Genomic DNA, 24,920 nt, shown 5'->3' on the forward strand with positions numbered 1-24,920 from the left:
ATTCTAGCTCTACCCACACCTGTCATGGAGCGAAATCAGTTACCTAAGGAGTGGCACACATGTATCCTGTGTGCATACTGAATGAGGCCATGCAGGGGGGAGATTCCAGACTTTTCTAAAGGGTGGAATGACAATCTGACCTGTGAGATGGGGATGGCTCAGAGAAGCATATGGGCTTTGGGTCCAGACAGAAGTTAAAATCTATATGATCTTTGGCATCACAAAAGCAAGTGGGAAAGGGGGCCTTAGATGGAATAATACAGGCAGTTGGTATATTATAGAGACCCGATATATAATGGCCATTAGTTAGGGTTAAGATTACTGTTGCTAAAACATGGCACATGCAGGGTTTGATGCCAGCTCTCCTTACAAGATCAAATACTGTTCCAGGCAATAGTTAGGACATAGTTATACTGAAAGACATGTCCTCGTTTATCTGAAACTCAAATTTAACTAGAAATCATGTGGGGTTTTTGTTTGCTAAACCTTGCAAACCTACTATCAATATTATTATTATTTAGCCAAAAGGTCATAAAAAACATCATGCTAAAGTTATTAAAAATACACACACCCACACACACTATGCAGTTCCGAGAAAAACCACCTGGTGACAGAACAGGACGAAACAAACTCTTTTTTTAACCCTGGAATTCGCTCGAATATCTACTCTTCTCTTGGATGTGGGCTCTTCTGGAGCAAAGCCATTTCTATGCTCCCACTTAAAATACCCTTCCCCACGCTAAGACTATTCTGCCTGGGGAATCTCCCTGTGCTCCATTCCTGAAATTCAAGCAACATGTTATCTTCTTCTTGAGGGATTTCCCAAATAGCAACAGACTTGTTTACACATCTCTCGGCCCTTAGAGGCTGGGGGCAATTGTCAGGGGAGGTTAGAAGGGTCAGAGCTATGCCTGAGAAGCATCGGGGTCCCTGCCAGACAGGAGGGAGCCAGAAGACAAGCTGGGGATGAAGCAGCCTGGCAGGAGTCTACAAACAGAAATGCAGTGAAACACTAGCTGGGAAGACGATGAGGACTGGGGCCAGGCCCTGAGAACACAGAGCAGAAGCTGCAAACAGGGAAACCAAGAAACCGAAGTTGCTAGTACAAAGTACACAGAAAAAGAGAGTGAGGGAGCTGTCTGAGGAACAAGGATCTGAGCCCGGCCGGGACCATCTGAGCAGGGCCCAGTGCAAAATAAAAACGCTCCTTCTTCAAAAACAGAATTAAGAGTGTTTGTGCACGTGTGTGTGTGTGTGTGTGTGTGTGTGTGTGTGTGTGTGTGAGAGAGAGAGAGAGAGAGAGAGAGAGAGACAGAGAGAGAGAGAGAGACAGAGAGAGAGAGAGAGAGAAAGTGTCATACTAATGCCCATCACTTTGAAGCTAACTTTAAAATGTAACTGAAAGTAAACAGGATAATAGCAAAGACATAAGTAAAGATGAGACCCCATAACCCATCTCCTTCACAATACAGTGAAATGCTTTGATGGTAAAAATACTAGCTAACCTTTGAGTACCTCATTTGTTGTATATTGGTCTAGACACTTCGATAAAAGATCCTGCTTAGTCTCCTAAAGAACTAAAGTTAAGTGCATTTTATAGATCATGAAACTCAAGTTCTGAATGGCCCGGGAGCTTGGTCAAAAGTGGAAGAGCTGGGTCCCTTCCCAGGGCTCTCTTCAGCACTGTGTTGTCCCTCATCGCTGGGTGACAGTGTGACCCCCCCCATCATGAGCAGCACTAGATGGCAGTGTGACCCCTCCTGGGGTGGAGTAGGAAATAAGGCAGAAGGGTCAGTCTGGAGTATGACAGGACTCATAAGCAGACTAGTGCCTGGTCTCTACCCAGGGTTCCCCTTGTAGGGCCAAATGTTCTTTAAAATGCAAGAGGGAGGTGGAGAGACATATATACTTGACCTTTTGTATGCCCTCAAGGTATAGGAACTGACAAGAAATTATATATAACAAGTCAGGCTCTCAGCCCAGACCAGATTCTCCCAGGGCAGGGCAGCCTTACCAACCAGTGGCGATGGTATGACAAAGCTGGCTACCGGAGGCCCTGGACACCTGCCAGCCTAACAGCCTCCATTCTCACGCCCAATGGGCTTTTGCCTCCGCTGAAGGGAAACAGCTGTCAAGAATTTCCTGGTTCTCGGAGATGATTTTCACTGTGAGTTCTCTGAGCTGAGACAAATAGCAAACCTTTGCCTTCCTAAGGCCTGGTGGAAGATGCTCCAAGTTCTCTGTGACCCTCTCCTCTCAGTGCAGGAAATAAGGGAAAACAGGGTCACCTGGTCAGGAGAAATGTTGCCATAACACTCAGCCCCACAGCCCCAGCCCCAGCCCCAGCCCAGCCCCAGCCCCAGCCCCTCCCTGCACAGGGGACTTGATGGGCACTGTGCTGCTGGACAGGGAAGGGCAGCTTGTGTGATGTTTCTTCTTACTGCTCCACAATGGTCAATGTGCATACACGGGAGAAAGAGAGCTGGTGAGAGACAGAGAGAGACAAAGAGAGGTGAGCACACGGCACAGAAGACACAGCCATGCAGCCCCCCATCCCTACCCCCGCCCCCGTGAGCCTGCGCTATGCCACACATCCAGCCTGACCTCTGCTTCCCTGCCCAGAGCACTGCCAGCAGCTGGCATGCCCAGGTTTTTGGAAGCTGGAAGCCACAGCTCTTGGATGGCCAGGGGGCATGAAGATGCTTCCTGGTCACACTGCCCAGAAGTCACCCAACCATGGCATCTACAACAGGATAGCATAGCTCCATGGCCACTCCCCAAAACAGACGGTGTGAAGGTCCTGTTCTCATCTCCCCACACCCCACATCCACACAGCTGAGCCTCAGTCAGTTCCCAAATCCCACCCACGTCGGAGCCAGTGACGAGCTTGCTGCTTCCACCTCCCCCTCCTCCACAGGAGAGAGGTTTCCAGCGAAGTACATTATCCATTAAAAAAAAAATCTCCCCCGCCCGGGTTCTGTATTTTACTCGATGATTCTGTCTGTCTCCATAGCAACTGAGCCTACAAGACCTTGGCAGTGATCTGCTATCTGACTTGAAAACAGGAAGGACAGCAGCTGAAAGCTGACTAAGGTGCCCTAAATATATCTAAGGAAGGGTCATTTTGGACAAGAGTCCTAACAATTCCCCCTGGTGATGTTCTCTGGAGACTCTAAGTCCCTCTCCACACACCACAGTAGTACTTTATCAGCTGCATCCTATTTTTTTCTCTCTCTACCTTTGCATTTCCATCTTCCTCCCATCCAGATCCCCTCTCACACCTTGAGGCCAAGCCTTAACCATGACACACTGGGTTGGAAATCTCATTCGATTTTCAAAGTGCGAGATGACTCGGGCATCGAGTGGCCTGCTCTACAGTCTTCATTCATTCACTGTGACCTCTCTCTCCTCAGGACCCTTGCAATGGCCCACTCTTCTCCCCTCCCCACAACCCTGATGCCACAAAGCCATATATAAGAACCTGATGCCAGCAGCAATCTCCAAGGAGAGATGACATTGCCCCACGGACACAGATAGACGTGTGGACACACCTTCCCAAGCTTGGAACTTTATCTAGACCCTGCCTGGAATGCATCAGACATACCTGGTTTACCTTAACTTCGTTTGGGTTGGTCACACGGTCCAGGCCGTAATCTAGCACATTGTTCATTCCAGGCTGAATGGAAGAAAAACAATGAAAGGGTCACCACAGAAAGAGTCTTTAGTTTCTGATCAACTTTGGATCTTGGTCAAGCTGCCAATTGAGAGACAAAGATGAGAATGGCTAGTGATCTACCTTACAAGGAAATGTCACTACAACATGCATTATAGGTTTGCAGCATTAGGAAGGTTAAGAACCACTGTCCTAGGAGATACTTCCCCCTGTGTTCACTGGCTCAGCCACCTGAGAAGCCGAGAGAATGCCTCCCACCTGACAGGCGCTTGTAGGGTTTAGCAAGATTGGAGTATGACACCATCAACAGAGAGTAGCTAAACGCTGAATAAGGGCCTGGACCCATTTGAGGTCCTGCCTGCGAAGGTGAGACCAAACTTGGGTCAGCAGTCTTCAGTCCCACTTCCTCTGGTAACCCCCCTGCCCGGCACCCAGTCTCACTTGGCCTCCCCCATCTATTTGAGGCCAGCAATTGAGGTTTTCTGCTTCCTCCTGTGCCGGCAAGTGTCGGTGCATGTTATTAATGAGGCCGACGCCATGCACCAGAGACTGCTCTCTCTCCATCAGATCTTGTTCCATCAGCAGAAGTGAAAACATTTTCAGTCAGAGGTAAGGCTGCTAGAGTAAAATCTAGGACATCTGGTTAACCTCAGCTGAACATAAATAATTTAGATCCCAGCCATTCTGGAGGAGTCAAGATATAAATTGCTTGGTTGTTGTTTGCTGGGTTTGGTTTTGTTTTTGGAGCACGGAGCATGGAGAACAGTCTCTATGTATCAGACTTGCCTTGAATTCACAATGAAGCCCAAATCAGTCTGGGGCTCGCTATCCTCCTGCCTCAGCCCGAGCTTACAGGCCCATGTCACCATGCCTAGCTCTGATAGTATGCTTATATTAAAAACATAAAATATATTTTGATAGAAAATAAATTCTGATATCAACTATTTTGTACAAAATAATTGTTGCTGAGGCCAGGGAAGTGGCTGAGTGGGTAAAAGTGCTTGCAACCCTGATGAGAACGTCCTTCTGTGTATGTTTATCTGATTGGTTGTTGAATAAAGCACTGTTGACAAATAGGGGAGCAAGATAAGTGGGACTAGGAATTGAGGAGGATTCTGGAAACTGTAGTAAAAAGAAGTCTTGTGATCCAGGCAGGAAGTGACATAGCAGGCAGACTCAGAATATAAGCAGGGACAAGCAGGAAATCGCTCTCTTCCTTTTCCTCTCTTCTCTGGGGAGCTGCCATATGATCCTGGCAAGAGAAGACACCTACCACTGGCATCCGATAAGTCTTTATAAATAAATAGATTAATGGCTATGGTTGATACTTAAGACAGAGCAAGCTTATGAGAAATCCTAGTCATTGGCCAGAAGCATGGTAACTAATATAAGCCTCTGTGTGTTATTTTGGGGACCCTAAAGCTATGGCAGAACCCAGGCAGCTGACAGAAAGATTTATCATTACACAACACAAGTCTGAAAACCCAAGCTCACTCCCTAGAACACATATAAAAAGTCCAATGGTGTGGTGCACATCTGTAATCACAGCCCTCCTCCAGAGAGATGCACAGCAGATACAAGAGAATCAGCCAGAAGCTCACAGCCAGCAGCAAGCCTAGGGCACTCAGCATAGCTACAGAGAGACCCTGCCTCAAAACAAGGTAGGAGAAACCCAGACCCAAATGCTGTCCTCTGACTTCTATGGCCCCTCTATGGCAAGTGTGTGTGTGTGTGTGTGTGTGTGTGTGTGTGTGTGTGTGTGTGTGCATTCACACACACAATGTGAATCATTAAAAAATGTACCCTGTATTCAGCTTGCTAAATATGACATTCTAGCCTCTCAGGAGGCTACCAAAGAGGCAAATACGGGTCTGCAGCCTCTACAAGGAAGAGGGGAAGAGTGAAATAGAAAATGTATGAGAGGAGGGTGAGGAAGTGGGGCTCCCACCCTCACCCTGACTGTTGCCTGTGGACCTTGATCAATACTACTATGTGCTAGACACACTGGGATAAGACTTGAAAGTACAGTGAGTATGACCTGAGACTCCTGCTTTGGGGCACTTCTCTACCCCAAAGATGTACAGGGACATTTCCAGTCTTGGGGAGGAGGAAATCCCTTAGTAGTCACAACAAGGTAAGTGACAGCTATGACAAATGTCACAAAGAGACAGCACAGAAGTCCCGAACAGCTCTCAAGAGGATCTAACCTCATATGAAGAAGGGAAGGATGTGGCCACCAGACTAAGGCTTTCACCTAACATGGCCTCCAGGGATTTCCCCCTACATCTGCTGCAGAGAACCCCCCACCAGCGTGACTGAAGGTAGATTTCACAGACATGCAAACATTCACAATGTTTTGTCTCACACACCTACACACCCTCTTGACTTATATATTCATACTCATAGACACATATGCTCTCACACATTCACACATATTCATACATGCTCACTGCACAGGCAGAGCCCACCCCCACAGTGACCTACAGTCACTGCCCAGCTCCTTTCCCAGCACCAGCAGCTCCATGGGGTCATCCGCTCCAAGCTTGAGTCGACTGTTTAGCTGTTCCTTTGAACTGGCCCCACAGACTACAGACATGAGGTGACCCTGGGCACAAGAGTATTAAGTGCATAGCTGAAACCAGCTCCAAAGCCACCTCTGCAGCCCAGACTTGTGCACATCTGGGCTTCACTGTTCTGCCATCCTCTCCATTTCTTGCTCACCACCATCCCCCACCCTGCAGATTTGCCCAGCAGCTCTGCCAGACAAATACCTTCCCCTGGCTGTGCCCTCCTCTTGGCCTCTCTGTGGGCAGTAACCCCTTAAGTCCCAGTAGAAGAAGTTGTAATCCCAACCACTGTCCTGTCCAAACTCCCCCAGATGTTTACAAGTGAGAGAGCCTCCCAGGTCCATTCATTCATTTATTCATTCATTCATTCATCCATCCATCCATCCGGCAGTTAGTACAGTCTTTATCCTACTGTAATGACAACCAGATACATATTCTGGCCCATGGGTGGGTGGGTACTTGTCAATGTGCAATCAATAAAGGCAGCCAATCAAGGTGCTGCCAGCAGATGCCTTCTGCTCTGGTGTCTCCACACTGAAAGCCCTTCAGAGATGTGTGAGCTATGAGCTTCTCCGCCTTTGATGGAAGGAAATGTGAGCACCCAGTGTGACGTCTCAGTGACATCCCTTGGGTGTAAACAAAAGAGGCATTTGCTAAATGCCTGGTAATCCGATAGTGTCATCAACAAGAATCAGCATTCCAGGGTGGCACCAGGACAAAAGCTTTGTCCACTCTAATTCTCCTTACAAGCCAACACTCTCCTCCTTAAACCTCCGGCCCTTTTGGCCCATGGGTCAGAGAAAACAAACAAAACACTACATCGTTTTATAAACAGAGTAAAACAAGAAAAGAGAAGAAGGAAAATGAGGCTGAAATGAGGAGGCAGTTTTAGGTTTAAGACTTAGAGAAGCCTGTTCCAAGCACAGCTCAACTTAAGCATCACTTCCATGTGGAGGTGTCTCCTGGCAGGCGCCTGGTCTGATGCAAGATTCCTTTCTTCTGCAAGCTTGCATGGCATTCTGTACACCATTCATTGGTTTGCACGATAGTTTTAGTCATGTTTTCCTTCACTGCTCTACAGTGAGTTCCTTGAGACCATGAACCATGTCTATCCCAGCTTATAAAGCAGATACCCCCATTGCCTCAAGAACACCTAACACAAAATAAACATCCAAAAGTTATGTTGCTTCTTTTAAAAATTACCATCAGCATCTATCAAGTGTCCCATAGTGTTTTACAATACAGCCCTATATTTCAGACTATTTTCTAGGTTAAACAATGGCCTTTGGCCATGTTTTTCATTGCTTCACCGTGTTGCATCACATTGGATATATCTTAAATTATTTTTCCTTTATCCACTGTGGGGCATTTGACACAACCTCAGCAGGAAGTGGAGAGCAGACAACTTCTTTGTTGGTATCTATGTATGTGGCTGTAATGAAGACTGTTTAGTTGAATGTTTATTCATGCGACAATCTGCCTTAGAACGCAAGGCCACAAAAGGGCCTTGCCCCAGAAAACCAGACCTGAGTAACGGACTGTACCCTCAGAAGACACTGAGTCACTGAGGGTTCCCAGGTGGCTCAGTGAAGATTCAGCAAAACCTCAAAACAGTTTGTTCAAGAACTCATGTCTCGTTCTGGTGTGTAGCTCAGTTGATAAGAGTGCTTGCCTAGCATACGTGAAGCCCTGGGTTCCACCCCAATCAACACATAAATTAGGTAAGGAAATGACGCAGGTGGAGCAGGAGTTCAAGGTCATCCTTAGCTACATAGGAAAACCATTTCTCCCTGGCTCTTTACACTGTTTGCAGCATGCTCAGATCTGTGGTTTGGACCCATGTCCAATCTCACCCTCTGCTAGGGATGCTTTTGTGGATACAGCATCAGAAGATGCACAGTATGGATTCAATGATGTCTAGCTGGTATTATATGCCCAGCACTCCTCTCCTGGTAGTCAAGGTCCAATAAGGAATTTAAGGATTAAGAAAGAGACAAATGAGGGGCTCGGGAGATGCCTCAGTGGTTAAATCTCTTGCTGCACACTCATGTGGTCTGGAACCACATAAATGATGGATGGGTGTGGCAGCCAGCCTATTAATTACAGCCTTAGAAGACAGAGAGGGGATCCCTAGAGCAAGCTGGATAGTGACACTAGCTGCGTGAGTGAGCTCTGGATTTGACTCCAGAACATGCCTCAATGAATGAGGTGGAAAAGCCCTGAGGACGATGCTGACATCCACCTCAGGCCTCTACATGTATACATACACCCATGTGTCCCCACACCTGCAAACAGCAGACATATATACAACACACACACACACACACACACACACACACACACACTCAGGAATGATGTAGCACAAAAGGGATCAGAAAGGAAAGAAACAGACAAATGAAAAAGTAAACAGATTATCTGGTGACTGTGGCCACGTCACACTCTAATCTAACAGGTGGCCACAGTGGGTCCACAGAGCTCCTGCTCAGCATCTGCAGAGCCAAATGCTTAGCTTGCTAAGGCTGGCTCTTTTCCCACTGTGCTGAGGGTTTGTTTAGGTCTCCTGGAGACAGTCTGGCAGTCTGCGGGCTCCAGGGCTCCCTAGGCTTGTCAGACAGATTGCTCTATTCCAGGCAGAGATGTTCCTTAGACAGAACACCATCTACCCTGTACTAGCCGGCAAGAGCTGGAGTATTCTAGGGGAGTGAGGGACAGCAGGTCCTAGATACAGTCCTGATTCATTCCTGATGCTAACTGGGTTTCAACCGAGGAGGCCAGCAGTAAGGAAGACCAGACAGGAAGAGCAGTTTTGTGTTCTCCATGTATTTTAAGATTTATTTATTTAATTTATGAGTGTTCTAACTGCATGTAGAACTTTATGCCAGAAGAGGGCACCAGATCTCACTACAGATGGTTGTGAGCCACCATGTTGTGGCTGGGAATTGAACTCAGGACCTCTCTCTCTGGAAGAGAGGCCAGAGCTAGTAACCTCTGAGCCATCTCTCCGGCTCTGTCCTCTGTATTTTAGGACTGCTCCAAGCACATCAAAGCTTGTTGGAATATAAATGTTTATGTTGCCGGAGCATTGGTGGCTCAGAAGTTACAAATTAAAATGCACTAGGACATCAAGAGATGTTGTCACAGGAGGCAAAAGGATCTTAGGGAGTAAGAGAGGGGGCTGCATAGGTAACAGTGTGTGGATTCAGATCCTCTAGCACATATGAGATGCGTAGGTGGACAAATTACAGCATTCCTGGGCCTAGGCTTGTTTATCAGTAAAAGGGGAGTAACACCGCTTTCCACACAGGACTGCAAAGAGTAAACAAAGGAACGAGAGCAAGAGGCTCAGTGAAATGTGAGTTCTCAGCTCAGGTGACGGCAACAAGGGTGGTGGTGAGGGTGGTGATGGTGAGGGTGTGTGGTGTGGTGACGCTGGTGGCAGTGTTGGTAATGGTGATGGCGGTGGCGGTGATGACGGTGGCGGCGGTGGTGATGTGTGCTGATGCTGGTGGTACTGGATGGTGTTGGTGGCAATGGTGGAATTAGTAGTGAAAATGTGGTGAGTGAAGAAGGTGATGGAGACAAGACGATACCATGTTGATAGAGATGAGAGGAGACAGGGGAAGGAGGCCGTGCAGAGGCCGCATCCTATGTACTCATGCATCAGGCTGTGAAGAGCCTCTCAGCCACTTCCCCAGTGGAAGCTGAGAGCTTACACCAGGAAAATGAGGATCCGAGTGCTCCGTTATGCATTTCTTTCCTCTGGCCTTATGGGTAAGGGGACCAAAGCAGGGTGGAGGTCATTGAGCAGCCTGCTGGGTACTTTGTAAGAGAGCAGCCACAGTGGCCTTCTCCTGCCAGAGTCTCTGCTCACACAAGGGGAGCCATCCTCCACGCTGAAAGGAGCAGGGCTCCCAGTTTTGGTGCCACAGGACTATAAGTAAGTGTGAACCTGCCGTTTCTCCTCAGCAAGCTGCTGCTGGAACACACAAGCAATGTGAAGTTCACAAAGCTTCCAATGGGGAGACCCGGAGACCCCAGAACTCTGCTCCATCATCCACAGCCAAGCCCCAAGAAGCTGCATCAGGCACCTAAAATTTGGTTTTCTCCTGAGGCAAAGATAATCCAAATAAGCTTCTTGGGAACCAAGCCCAGAACGTTCACTTCAGCAACGCAACACCCAAACCAATGCAGCACACTGGCAACCCCTTAAGAAAACCCTGTTGGAAATATAGGAAGATCAGTAAATAGCCGGAGTCTGATGGATCCATGTCAGGTTTTAGCACCATCCCTGACTCAACTCAAGTCCTGTTCTGAGCATTTCTGGTCATTTCAGGAGGCAAGGTCAGTAAAAGAGGAGGAGAAAGAACATTTGTTCTGGTTCACTTTCCTGAAGCTCTGTCGCCTCCCCCACTCCCTGTAGCCCTGAGGGAAGAACACACACCCTTGACAGTGGAGGAAACTGAGATAACTCCAGTGGGGTGCTGGGGAATGAGACTGCCATTTCCTAATACTGAGCTGGGACAGGTTACATCCGTTACGGACAGCTTATCTCTTGGAGCCATTAGAAGTCTCAAGGTAGGGTTAGAGAGCTGGGCCAGTGGTTCAGAACACTGGCTGCTCTTGCAGAGGATCCAGGTTCCATTTCCAGCACCACACGTGGCTCAGACACATCTGTAACTCCGGTGCCAGAGGATCTGACACCCTCTTCTGACCTCCCAAGGCACCTGGTGCCCATTCATAGGTGGGGGCAAAACATTCGTATACGTAAAACAAAAAGAAGTCCCAATGCCAAAGAAGCTAGGTGCTCCAAGCACTGAGGAGCCTGAAAGCCTGCTCAGTCCTTCATCTTCCTCCCGCTCCAGCTGCTGACCTGGACCAGGGGAGGAAAAGACAGAGCTGGAGACACTCAGGGCAGCTTTAGCTCTGCAGACTGTCTGTTCTCGAGGTGTTTTATTTTTAGGAAACTGTACTCCCAAATTTTCTTATGTTCTTTTCCGGAGGAGGAGACAACCCTGGTTGAATGGCGAGTTGATTCCAGTTGCTCAGACAAGAGCAACACTTAACACTGACAGACAAGCTACAAGCACCCCAAGACACAACACAAGCCCTCTTCACCCAGGTATCCCACACTGAACAGATCCTCTGGCTAATCCAATTCTAACTCTAGCGGGTGGGGAGCCATAGGACGCTGGAGTAGCGGAGAGTGGGGAAGCTCGGAAGGGACAGGGAACCCGTACTCACTGGGCTTCGGTGAACCAGCCAATACGCCTTCTCCTGGCAATCCAGCGCGTATCTGTCAGCTTTGTTCCTTTCCTTTCCAGTCCTAAAAAAAAAAAAAAAAAAAAAAAAAAAAAAAAAAAAACAAAATCTATGCTCAAGGCCAAGAGCGCTTCACATCTTTTAGACTAAGATAGCCTCCGTTCTTGATGCCCTGGACCACTTTCCCCATCTGCTCAAACAATTCCCAGGAATCATGATAACAGAGACAGCAAGCGCTGCTAACATCAAGCTCACACTCCACTCACACATGCACTGGTTCGTTTGATCCTACTTAACTCTCCCAGGGAACTTCCAACCTCATAACTTGATGAGGTCCCTTGTCTTGGTGAGGTCCTTACAGCTTGTCTGTCACTGTTAAGTACTGACAACTCAACTGTTGAAGGCTCTGCTGGGGCTACACTCTCTCTGGGAGTCAAAGGCTTGTGATCCTTCTCCCTGGGCTGCAATGACTTAGATGGTGTCACCATGACCAGCTCCAGAATCAGATCAGTGTTACCAACTTGGTTACTGGAGTGAACAGAGATGATGAGCACATAGGCCAATATTTGACTTCTCTGGCTTCAGACTAGTTTCCTTGCTTTGACAACATGGGGACAGACGCGTATCAGTCCACACCAGAGCTGTGACACAGCAATGGGAGTCTCAGAAAGTCCTATTTTTCTCCCTCCCTCTTTGTCCTTGGCTGTCACTCCAGTGACCAGTCAGAGCTTTCTCTCATCCCTGCTAAGGACTTAAAGGTTATCCTGTTTTGTCTAACCATCTCCTCTTTGCCCCTGCAGGAGGAAGTAATGCTGGGCCTCCTCCTCCAGAAAGGAAGAAGCTGCATTATCACACCAAGGGCACCGTTCAGTCTCACTTCCAGGGCTAACTGTGCTCACATTTATTAACGTCTGCTTTTCCAGGCAACGGGCAACATGAGATGACGCACACACCCTCCTCACGACAGAGTCGGTGGATTTATTTCCCCATTAATGTTCTGTGAATAACATAATAACATCCAGAGAGCCAGATGGGTGAGCCGTGCCATTCCAGCGGGGTGCTTTCCCAACCTCCTCTGGAAATTAAGTCTGAACACCGTTGCCCCATTCTTCCTTAACAACCTAATGGATTTTCCACTCAGGTAAACAGCCTGAGTCCTCAGGAGGATGGACCACAGGCAGCCTGAGGCTGGCATGATTTCTACAATGCCAGTCAGTCTTGTAAATAGAGCCAGTCTCTAAGGACCCCATAGACCTTTCTGGCTTTGCTCATCAGCATCTATGTGATACATACAATTGCAAGAGAAATTCAAAATAGCCAGTAAATGAGGATTTCATTTAGGATATCATATGACTTTTCTTCACAGCAGCCTTTGTTTAACCTTTTGTTCGTTCACGGGTTTATTGATCTCCCACTATGTTTCAATTACTGGGAGTCAAAACATAGCCCCAGCTTTTGAGTAGCTTTTAGTCTAAGCATTACATAAACACTCAAGAAGTAAATATAGACTTGTCTATGGCATTTGTACTATGAGAAAACATTACAGAAACTATAAAGCAAAAACAAGGATGCTCTCTGTAGTGGTTCTGAAATATGTCTCCATGCCATTTCCATTGGTGGAAGGGACTATTCCCCTCCCCTTAGAACCAGGTGGGGTTTTGTGCTGATTTCACCAATAGAGTGTCAGGCATAGCTTGTGCAATTTCTGAGACTGGGCCACAAAAGAAAGAGTTGCCACACTGCCATAAGAGTAGGAAAAGAGGAAGCAGAGGAGGCAGGAAGAGGGAGGGGGCTCCGCATAACAAAAACTACCCCATGGGCCAACCCACATGGCCCATCTAGTCTAGTGGTAGGATCCTAAATCTGAAGTCAGAGGCAGCCTTTGCGTCAAGGCATGGAGTTAAGGGGAAGCTGGTGTCTTCAAAGAAATGAGTCTTTTAGGACTCCCCCATCCCACAGCACCCGGAAGTGAAGAAAGGAGAGAATTTCCTAGGAGTCCAGAGCTGGCAGAGGAGGAATTGGGAGCCACTGAGAAGAGCTCTGAGACACAGCACCTGCAAGGGTTATGTCAGGGGGTGTGCGGGGGGGGGGGGGGGGGGGGCTGGGATTGCCCCACTTGGAGTGCAGAAGTAGAGAGGGGCATGGAGGGCTGGGGAGACAGACACAACTCCATCTCTGTGTTCCTGGGGCCAGCTTGGGGCTGGAACCCATTAGGAATGCAAAAATTGCTACACTGAATAGAATTTAATCATGCTAGCCCAACCAAGTAAATTTAACCAAGGCTCAGTTTCCCAACTTAAAGAGATAAAGAGATGATAATTATGACTGATACATTTCTGCCGTACCAATTTAAAATAAGATGGCCCCTGTGAGCACCAAGTGAAGCCTTGTAAACAAATATCAATGGCGTGTCAGAAAGTTCCCTCTGTGTTGCTTTGTCTCAAAGATGCCAGGCAGGAACATGATAGTGGCTGAAAGAGCAGTGAGAGATCTATCAACAGTGTCTCATGGGGGCATGACAGTTAATCTTTATTGTCAATGTGACCGGGTTAGAATTAACTTGGAAGCACATATCGGGACATGACCATGAAGGGTTTCTAAAAAGTTTAACTGAGGTGGGGAAACCTGGCTTGAGTGTGGGCTGCACCATCACATGGGCTAGACTGAATAAAAAGGCAAAAGCAAGCTAAGCACCAGCATTCATCCCTCCGCTTCCTGAGTATGGGCACCACGTGACCAGCCACCTTGTCCTCCTGCCACCATGGCTCCCCTGCCACCATGGACCCTACCCCCAAATTGTGCCCTACTGTGTCAGTCTGCCTGACATGCTGGACTGTGTCCTTTGTTTGCTCCCTAGCCCTAGCCTGGACTTCACCACATACACGCTCATTATGGGCTCGTTTAATGGAAGGAAACGGGGATAGGCAGCTGCATCAGCGGGTCAAGTGATCAATCCCATGCGTGAGAACCGGAGTCAGATCCTCCAGGACCCACATAAATAGATAAATAAATATTGTTTTTTTAAATCTAGGCATGGTTTCATGTCCTTGTAATTCCAACACTGGAGAGGGAGAGATGAGCAGATCCACAGAGTTCTCAGGCCAGCCAGCCTGGATCATTTGCCACTGGAGAGTCCCAAGCCAGTGAGAGGCTCAGCTTCAAGCAATAAGGGGGCTGGCAGTGGAGGCATCGGCATCTTCTAACCTGAGAATTGCGCACGCTCGCTCTCTCTCTCTCTCTCTCTCTCTCTCTCTCTCTCTCTCTCTCTCTCTCTCTCTCGCCCCCCACACCATACATACATATAAACACACACACACACACACACACACACACACACATACACACACACACACACCACACACACACACACACACACACACCACACACACACACACACACACATACACACACACCACACACACACACACACACACACACACACACACACACTCACATACACACACACACACACACACACACACACACACACACACACACACACACACACACACACACACACACACACCACACATACACACCATACACACACACACTCACATACACACACCCTCACAATTTAAGTTAAGTAAAAACAAAAGGGAAGAGGAAGGAGAGAGGAGAGAGGGCCAGTAGAGGGCCTGTGACCCTTTTCACTCACCGGTACTGCTCTTTGGCCTGCATGATGACAAAATCCCACTTGTAATTAATTTTTTTGTTCAGGAAATCATAGTTTTCCTAGGAAAGGAAAAACAAAATGAGGAGAGAGTCAGCCCCACAGGAAAGGCCACAAACAGCAGGGCACAATGCATCAAGCCGGCAAAGGACACCCTGACTCCCCACAGCCCAGTGCCTACTACAGTTTCACTCTCCTTGCTTTCATTTGCTTTGTTCAAAATAAATGTATCGCCCCAAAACTAAAAACAAACAAACAAAGCCGGGTGGTAGTAATGCAGGCTGTTAATCCCAGCACTCGGGAGGTAGAGGCAGGTGATCTGAGTTCAAGGTTAGCCTGTTCTACAGAGCAAGTTTCAGGACACCAAAGGCTACACAGTGATACCCTGACTATAAATTAATTAATTAATTAATTAATTAATAAAATGTATCCCAAATTTGACTAGGAAGAAAGGAGATGGAGGGTAAGAGTAGAAACTACATTCAACAACAGAGCTCAAGAATCTAGAAAGAGAGATGGGCCTGGTGGCACCAGCCTGTGACCCCTGCTTCTCAGGAGGCTGAGACACGAAGATCAGAAGTTCAAGTCCAGCCCAAGCAACACAGTGGGACCCTGTCTCAAAACAAAAAAAGGCTTTAAAAGAGCTGAGAGTACAACTCAGAACATTTGCCTACTAGAAAGGGAGAGGCAGGGAGGGAAGCAAGAGGGGAGCGAAGAGGGGTGAGCAAGAAGGCCTGAGAATTGAGTATGAAACTGTCACAATGCAACCCAACATTCTGTGCTATTAATATATGCTAATAAAGAATTCACAGAGATTAACCCTGACTTGATGTGATGGGTGGATGTGGATGGGTATGGACAAGTTTTCAAAGAATTAAAACCCATAACGATTATTGCCCTCTGCCAGCCTTCTGTACTGGGTTAGTTTTTATGGTCAGCTTTACACAACCTTGGATCACCTGGGAAGAGGGAATTTCAATTGAAGAACTGCCTTGATTGGATGGTCTGTGGTACATATCTATGGAACATCATCTTGTGGGGTTGTTATTTGATGTGTGAATCCCAGTCCACTTCAGGCAGTACTATTGCTAGGCAGGTAGCCCTGAAGTGTATAAGAAAACTAGCTGAGCTTAAGTCAGTGAGAAAGACAGTAAACAGCATTATTCCTCCGTGATTTCTACTTCAGCGCCTGTCTTGATTTCCCTCAGTAAGGGACTGTAACCTGGAAATATAAGCTGAAATAAACCCTTTCTTCCCAGAGTTGCTTTTCAGTCAGGATATTTATCGCAGCAATAGCATGAAACTAAGATACCTTCTGAAGTATCAGGCATGTTCTTTGAGAAATCTCACTCAGCCAAAAATAAATGTCTTTCCTATTGTTTTTACACCACAAATTTAAATTCAAATATATTAATACACGGATGTGTGTTATCATGTATATTAAGTTACAGCATTTGAGTACAACAATGGGAACAGAGCAGCCGCAGCATCCCCAGTAACCACCAAGGCAAGGGTGTAAATTACAGCAGGAGAAAACAGAAGTTACACATGGAAAAGAATGTTTCAGTAAGCTATAAATAAATCAATGGATGTGTAGATAGGTGTATGATGGATGGATGAATGGATAATAGATGATGAATGGGTGGATAATGGAGGGCTGGATAAATGCATGGATGATGGAGGCATGTAGATGTACAGATGGCAGATGAGTAGGTGGACTAGATGATAGGTAGACAGATGTAGAAGAGTGGATGGATGGATGGATGGATAGATGGATAGATGGATGGATGGATGGATGGATGGATGATGGAAGGATGGGGGACAGATGGATAGACAAACAAATGATGGATAGACAGATGTATTAATGTAGGGAAGAAAGAGAAATAGCTCATGACTACATTCCACTCAATTATAAAACTCCGCTTGGATATGTCTCTGTACCTTTTCATATTCTTCTAAAATCCCTTTCTTCTTGATATTTCGCTTAGCTAGATAGATGGCTGGAAAAGAAAGCAATAGCATTTTCCATCATTGTCATATTCCAAAAACCCCTAGGTAGTCAGAAAAGATGCTCAGCCAACTAGGTTCCTTCCTCTTCTCCCCACCCCAGCCTCCAGGGATAATTGCAATACAGATGTGAGCTGACATAAAGGTCAGGGTGACAGCTAGACAAATGTCACCCAAATGCAGCATGCAAATTAGCAGTGTGTTAGGCAAGGACAGAGGCATACAAGTAAGTGAAGTATTTACCATAGTCTGTGTCTTCAGCTGGCCATTGCTGAGTGGGCCAGAAATAAGGTGTCTACAAAAGAAAGCAGGGAAACCATGGTTACCCACTGGGCTGGGACCTCAAGGATCCTGAGCCCTGGGATGAGAAATATAACACTACCTTATCTCTCTGCACTATTTCTAAATCCCTGATCTGTGAGGATATAAGGCCAACTGGCAGGCCTTTCCAAGGTCTACCCCACATTACCACCTAAAATCAAGGTCAAAGCTCACCTGAAACCGGTAAAGACTGCTGTCAGGCTTGAGGATGAGATTCTTGGGGTCTTGCAAAGGATAGATGTAGCCATACTTGACAATAAAGTTGCCCAAGTTCTGTGCCTCTGAGGAGAAGGAGTTTCCAGATAAAAGTTAAGAGCCGGACCAAAACCAGAATTTCATGGCTCAGCCCATCCCTAAACTCCAAGAGAGTACCCTATCCTTACAACCTCTGGGAGAGAGGTTCTTTTTTAAGGATTTGTTTAATTTCTTTATGTGAATGTATGCATATGTAGTACATGAGTGTGTGAGCATGAACACGTACATGTGTCTAACTCAGAAACCAAAGTCAGGTCTCTTTCTCGATTGCTCTCCACCTCATTGTTTTCAGACAGGGTCTCTCATGGACCATGGAGCTCACCATTTCAGCTCGAGTAGCTGGCCAGTGAGTCTACAAGATCTCTCCTGCCTCACCTCCAACTCCCAGGGCTGGGTTCACAGGCTCGTGCTGCTTTTTGCATGAGGGCTAGGAATTTGAATTCAGGTCTTCAAGCTTGTACAGCAAGCACTTTACCCACTGAGCCATCTCCCCAGTCCTTGCCTTTGCTTTTAACTCTGGTTGCTTCATTCCTCAAGGTCCTGTCTCTCCAATTTAGGTGTAAATTTTTAGCGAGCCCTGTAAAGCCTCCTTTGTTGTTGAATACTGGTTTAAGGTGTGTTACATTTACTTACACTGTGGAATATTTGTTTTATGATGCAGGATATGTTGTATTTGTTTATATCTGGTTAATGCTGTGAAGCTGTGTTACTTTGCCTGTCAAAAACACCTGATTGGTCTAATAAATAGCTCAATGGCCAATAGCTAAACAGGAGAGAGGGATAGGTGTGCCTGCCAGGTGGAAATAAACAGAAGGAGAAATCTAGGCTTGAGGAAGAGAGAAGGGGAAGATCAAGAAAAGGAGGAGAGGAGGATGCCAGGGGCCAGCCACCCAGCTATAGAGACAGTCACAGAGTAAGATGGAAAGAAAGATATATAGAATAAAGAAAGGTAAAAGACAAGAAGCAAAACGTAGTTAAAGAGAAACAGGATAATTTAAGTTAGAGAAGCTGGCTAGAAATAAGCCACGCTAAGGCCCAGCGTTCATAAGTGAGAATAAGTCTCCATGTCTTTATTTGGGAGGTGAGTGCCAGGCTCCCAAACAGTTAAAAAAAAAAACAAAACAAAACAAAATAAAAAAAAAAAACACTCCTTTTTGGTTTCCCCTGTAGCACTGCATGCACAAGCAATCCATAACCGCACAGGCCAAGGCCTCACCCAGGTTAGAGATCCAAAGGCGCTGGGTGATCCATTGTAGAACATCACCTCCTGCAAAACAGAGACGTAGTTGATCAATGTCAAAACCTCTTCACACAGGCCAGGACTTCCATGGGCTCCTCCACCCTGTGCATTCTCACTGCTTGGTGGTGATCCTGTCTCTGAGAGACCCTGCCCATTCACTCAAATAACTCAGAATGGTTCAGATCCACTTCGACCTGACCCCACCAGATCTGCAGCTCAACCCCCACTATGCACTGTCTTTTATCCACTCGTAGGTCAGGTTCACGTTTACTTTGAGGCAGTGTCTTACTGAGTTGCCCAGGCTGAGCACTAAATCACTCCATATAGTCAATGTCGTCTTGAACTCGTAACTCTTGTTTCCATCTCCACACTCGGTCTTTACCTCGTTTGCTATCTTTATCTTTTTACCACATAGTCATTTAAAGAGTACCACTCATCAATTAAACAGGAAACAGACTAAGTCCAAATAGGGAAAGAAAAAAAAAAAATAGGTCCAAGGCCAGCGAGGTTTCTGAATGGAGTTTGGACCCACAAGAGTGAACCAAAACCAGGGACAGGAATTAAACAAGGGTTGAAGGCAGGGATGGTTCTCCTACACTCAAGTCTCCAGGTATGACACTTAGTCAGGAGCCAGAGAATTCTAAATTCAAACCTTAAAGTTGGTGTGAAGGTACTTTTATCACAGTGGAGGAGGGAACCTATTTTAGTAACGTTTTGTAGGTTGATACAAAACTTTGGGAACTAGAATGTGGGCTCCCTTTGTACTCTTGCCTCAGGCCCTGAAAATCTTAGGTTCTGGAAGGGCACTGCACAGAGCTAAAACTGTAAAACAAAAGGCAGGAGAGGCGGGCAGAGATGAGTCAAAAGAGACAATGCACCCAGCTACACATCCTGGAGCATTTAGGTTTATCTAAGGATGGAGACAAAATAAGTCCAGAGAAATCTGGAGCTACTGTGGGAGTTCTGAGCTCATTTCTCAGCCTGGAGCCTCTAGCCTCATAGCCAGACGCTTCTTGTAGAAGGGCAGTGACAACTCCAGAGAAAAACAAGGTGCCCAGCACCAAACCTCCCAACTCAGACACTATCTGGTACATGCCACTGGCCATACTCCCCACATCCTCAGCCTGATTCCCAAAAGCAGAGTCTGGTCCCCACCTGCATGGGAACTGGCCCACAAAGCATGCCAAAGGTTACAGCTCAAGACCCTATCATCAGCATCTTTGTGGCCACCCAGTCATAACCGATACTTCCCTCTTTGGAGGTAGGGATAGAACATTCTTTTTATAGCCTTCCAAAGAGGTCCATTATCATCTACTTGTACTCCCTGGACATAATTATCTGACATGGTTAAGTATGAACAACCTGTACCTCTTCCTTATGTATCCTGTAGGCTTCGACGGATAACCAACCATTGTCTCTGTCAGTACCTACACGCTACCACCGCTGCTTCCAGCATCTTCACCTCCTGAGACTCTTAGCTTTGACTCACCCCAGTTGGCTGTTCCAAAGCAAAGCAAAATGCTTCATCTAAAATCCTGCTTAACATCCTAGGCCTGTGTGTGTCAACCAACATTCCACTCCATGCCTTTCTTTAAAGGCATGCAGCTTGCAAGATGGGCCCCAGGCAGACATCAGACTGATTAGCACTCTCCACTGAGAAGCCCAGGGCTTTCTCATCCACTTAACTGCTTCCTGAAATAGACCAAATGAATTTACAGTGCCACTAGCATCAGCACCACAGGGACTGAGCTGGCAGCATGGCAGGCTGGCTCTTCAGGCTCCACAGCCGACTGTTCCCGGAAGCTCTGGTCCCTGCCATGGAAGGCGCTGGATACACATTTGCCATCATTGGCTCTGCCTTGGCAGGATGGGGCCTCCTCCCTCATGATCTGTTTCTACAGAAGGTGGAACTCAAATGAAGACAGGCCAGATGGGTAACCTTACCCAAATCCAGGAACCACATGTAAGACCCCCGCCACACACACACTGACATGGGGTAAGATGGAGTGTAAGTCTCAAAGCCAGTCTCAAATTCACTCATGAATGGGCTCGTTGCTATGGGGACTAGTTCTTAACCTCTCCCTTGTTTCAATACTGGGAATTGAACCTAGGACCTCATACTTGTTAGGCAAGAGCTGTACCACTGAGCCACAGCTACAGCCCTCTTGGACTTCTTTATAAGTCTATAGCCCCATCTAGAAGACAGGGGGTGTCATACCTACCCCTAACTTTATCCTGGGTTTTGGCAGACACAGGGGAGGAAATTGCCAACTTCCACAAGCTATGAATCAGCTACCACACGCTGGGCCCTTGAGCACCGTGGTCCCTTTCATCCCTGTCACCTTCCTCTCAGACAGGGTTTTCTGTTACCACTTTACAGAGAGAAAATGAGAGAAGGGCTTGGAAAGGGGGTACTTGAGGGATTAAACCCCAGGTGTCCCACTCATGTCTAGGGCTCTTTGCAGAGCTGACTCAAAACCAATTCACATGCATATTCAGTGAGCTTTTGTTAGGCATCCTGATACACACACAGTCACTCCAGGCACTGAGGTTATCAAAGAGCAAGACCAGAACTTCCCACTGAAGGGTCCTCTAGTCCCGAATTAGCAAATTTAAGGCAGAAATGACAGCCACCGGGATATCTTCAAGGACAGCTGCCTCTTACCACAGCGAGAAGAGATACCCCCAGACCAAGTCCTACCCCAGGTCTCCACTCTTTGGAAGCCAGGGCCACTTGGAGTCCCACTCTACCATGTGTCCCTGAACTGATCCAAAGCACTCCAATCAATTCCCATTTTGCCCCCAACATACCAGAATAGGGCTCCTGTTACTTGTTCTGAAGGAACCCTTGACAAGGCATTGGCCCCATCCTGGTTTCCTCACATGGTAATCCCTGCCTGAGAGAAACATCTCAGGTTCAGGCATAAATGAACACGTGCTGCTCAAAGGCCGGGCATGCAGCAGATGCCTGATGAGTGGTAATGTCACCCATCAGTGCTCTGTCCCTCCCCATGTATGTCAGTACCCATAAGATAGTTAGGATAGATATGACCACTCTGGTGGGGTTTTTTTGTTTGTTTGTTTATTTTGTTATGTTTCTAAACAGGGACACATTCAAAGCAACCAGATGGGTGATGGCAGGAGACAGCTCATCTCTACAACATGAGGTCACCTCATATGAAGAATACACAGCTAAGGTGCTGGGGATCCCTCAGTTGACGTGCTTTCACACACAAGGGCAGTGGTATATTGTTTATGATCAAATAAAGCTTGCCTGGAGATCAGAATGCAAAGTCAGCCACACTAGTTAGTCATAAAGGCTGCGCAGTGGTGGCACACACCTTTAAACCCAGAACTCAGGAGACAGAGGCAGATAGGTCTCCTTGAGTTCAAAGCTACCCAGGGCTATATGAGAGTGAATCAGTCTAAACGAGAAACAGAGCTGATGCCTTTAATCCCAGCACTGGAGAGGTATATAAGACAGGAGCAGGGGCTCAGAGCTGCCCATTTAGTCTCCAGATACATTGAGGACAGGATCTCCGCAGCCTTGGTAGAAGTAAGACCTCTTTGGTGGCTTGGCTGCTTTGCTTCTCTGGTCTTCAGCTTTAACCCCAATATCTATCTCTGGGTTTTTATTATTCGTGTTATGCAGAAGCTTGAGGACCTGAGTTTGATTCCCAAGACCCATTTTGGGAGGTTTGTTTTGTTTTGTTTTTAAAGCCAAGTGTGGTAGCAAGAAGGCTAGGGAGACAGACAGGCAAGCTCAAGTCCAGTTAGGGACCCTGTCTCAAAAAACAAGGTGGATGACACCTGAGGAACAATAACTAAGCTTGACCCTCTAAATGTGTGTGCAGAGAGAGGAGGGGAGGGAAAGAAAGATAAAGAAATACAGTCAGGTCATGGGTAGGGTCAGGAGAACAGGTTCACAAATCCCTGGCTCAGAGAAGCAGTCAGCTTCTGCAGGCAGCAGGCCTTGCCATGACATCAACTCTATTACAAAATCCTATCACAAATCACGGGTAACAGAGCAAGCAAAATGCATTCTGATGCTCACACCCAACACACACACACACACACACACACACACACACACACACACACACACTACCCTCCCCAAGCGATGCTCTGTAATATCCTTAACCCTCAGGAGGAGGAGCTAGGGGCGCCATCCCCATGGCAAAGCTCAGAAGGATCTGAGTAAAAATCAGAAGGGTAAAGGAAGACAAAAGCCTTGGTTTCCTGGCCAAACCACAGTAAATATTTTAGTTTTGTAAACCCAATGCAGTCTGAACACAGACATGTATTTCACCTTTGCAGCTGGAATGGCAAAGCAGCTGTAGAGCACACGTTATAGAAATAAAACTTTGCTTATAAACACAGGCTATGGGCAGTTTGGCAGGTATCTTAGTTAGGTTTCTATTGATGTGATTAAAAAAAACAACAACAACTATAACCAAAAGCAGCTTAGGAAGGAAAGGGTTTATTTGGCTTATGTATCTCAGGTCACAGTCCACTGAGCAAAGCCAAGGCAGGAACCTGGAGGCAGGAACTGAAACAGAAGCCATGGAGAGGTGCTGCTTATTGACTTGCTCCTCATGGTTTGCTCAGACAGGTTTCTTATAAAACTCAGGACCCAGGGGTGGCACTGCCCCCCCTCTGTGGGCTGGGCCTGCCCACATCAATCACTTCACATGAAAATGCCCTACAGACTTGTGTACAGGAAATCTAATGGAGGTGTTTTCTTACTTGAGTCAAGCAAACAATAAACAATAAACCAACCAGGACAACATGTGTGCTCAAGTTTGCCAACATTCCTGTGGGTTTTGTTTCAAGTCACAACCCAGTCCAGAAAGTCACATCACCTGTCATGGCGTGAGGGACGCTGGTGACCAAGACCCTCTGGTTCTGCATCCTGACTCCCGTCTCTGGATTCTGCATGTCCTTCACCAGTGCTTCAATCTGCAAGACAGAACAGGAAAAGCCTGCTGAGAGGAAAAGTCATCCCAGCAGCTTGTCAAAGCACAAGCAGGATCCAAAGATGCAAAGGGGACTCAGAGACTTCCAACCTGGCCCAGGAGACAAATGGACACTAAGTAGCTATGGTGCAACTGTAACGACACATGTGTTCTGTAGACAGAAGCCTCCCTTGTCTTTCCAGGCAAACAGAAAATACCCATCTTCAAGAAGCCAAAAGATATCAGACGTGTAGATGCCTAAAGAAGAAAGGATAGCTATCCAGAAAAAAAATCATTAAACAAAGAATAATCTGACTTATGGTACCAATATCTGTACAGGGTAAAATCTCTCTACCTATATATCCTTACTTCCCAGTACAGTAGTAGTCCCAATCCATGTAAAAATCAAAACTGAATTTGGAGTTGGACTGTGACTCTCCTTCTCTAAATCCAAGCATGGTGTTAAAAGAAAAATTCAGTTTCTGTCTCATATCAGAAGAGTCAACTGGTCTGAGACAGAAAAAAAAAAAAATCTAGGGACTGTTATTGTCAAAACTCTATTATCTCTCAAAAAATTCTAGTTTTCCTCATACTTACTTTCATTCTTACTGACACCTTTCCCAGTATGCATACCTATAAAATTTAAGCTTTCTATGTTGATATTAATGTTTAAGTCTTCCACAGTAAGCAATAAAATTTCCTAACAACAATCTTTAAAGTCTCCAAAAAACAGATGGGGCCCCACAATATTGATTCTACTTGATTCAACTTGATGTCTTTAAACTAGTAAACACCATTCAAGGGTTAGTTTGGGACTATACTGCTCTAGGCAATTCCAGTCTAGCTAGCTGAGATGGTGCACCTTCCTATAACACTCTGGCCAGAGCTTCAGATAAGAACTTCAGTCAAGCATCTCCTGCCCCTCAGAGACTAGCTACAAATGTTACAGATAGTCCTCTCGAGAGATTTT

General features: G+C 46.6%; 1 protein-coding gene across 1 annotated transcript in view; it reads right to left on the minus strand.

Moving 5' to 3' along the window:
- The window catches only part of Rgs9 (regulator of G protein signaling 9), a 70,902-nt gene that overhangs the window by 30,872 nt on the left and 15,110 nt on the right, over nucleotides 1-24,920 (minus strand). The window contains exons 2-9 of the mRNA XM_027425830.2: nucleotides 23,858-23,954; nucleotides 18,972-19,022; nucleotides 17,675-17,781; nucleotides 17,423-17,474; nucleotides 17,114-17,172; nucleotides 15,158-15,234; nucleotides 11,482-11,563; nucleotides 3,614-3,676 (exon numbers count right to left, since the gene is read on the minus strand). Coding sequence (XP_027281631.1) covers nucleotides 3,614-3,676; nucleotides 11,482-11,563; nucleotides 15,158-15,234; nucleotides 17,114-17,172; nucleotides 17,423-17,474; nucleotides 17,675-17,781; nucleotides 18,972-19,022; nucleotides 23,858-23,954 — 588 coding nt within the window. The remainder of the gene's footprint in view (nucleotides 1-3,613; nucleotides 3,677-11,481; nucleotides 11,564-15,157; nucleotides 15,235-17,113; nucleotides 17,173-17,422; nucleotides 17,475-17,674; nucleotides 17,782-18,971; nucleotides 19,023-23,857; nucleotides 23,955-24,920) is intronic.

The sequence above is a fragment of the Cricetulus griseus genome, chromosome 7 (assembly GCF_003668045.3).
Source record: "Cricetulus griseus strain 17A/GY chromosome 7, alternate assembly CriGri-PICRH-1.0, whole genome shotgun sequence".
NCBI lineage: Eukaryota > Metazoa > Chordata > Mammalia > Rodentia > Cricetidae > Cricetulus > Cricetulus griseus.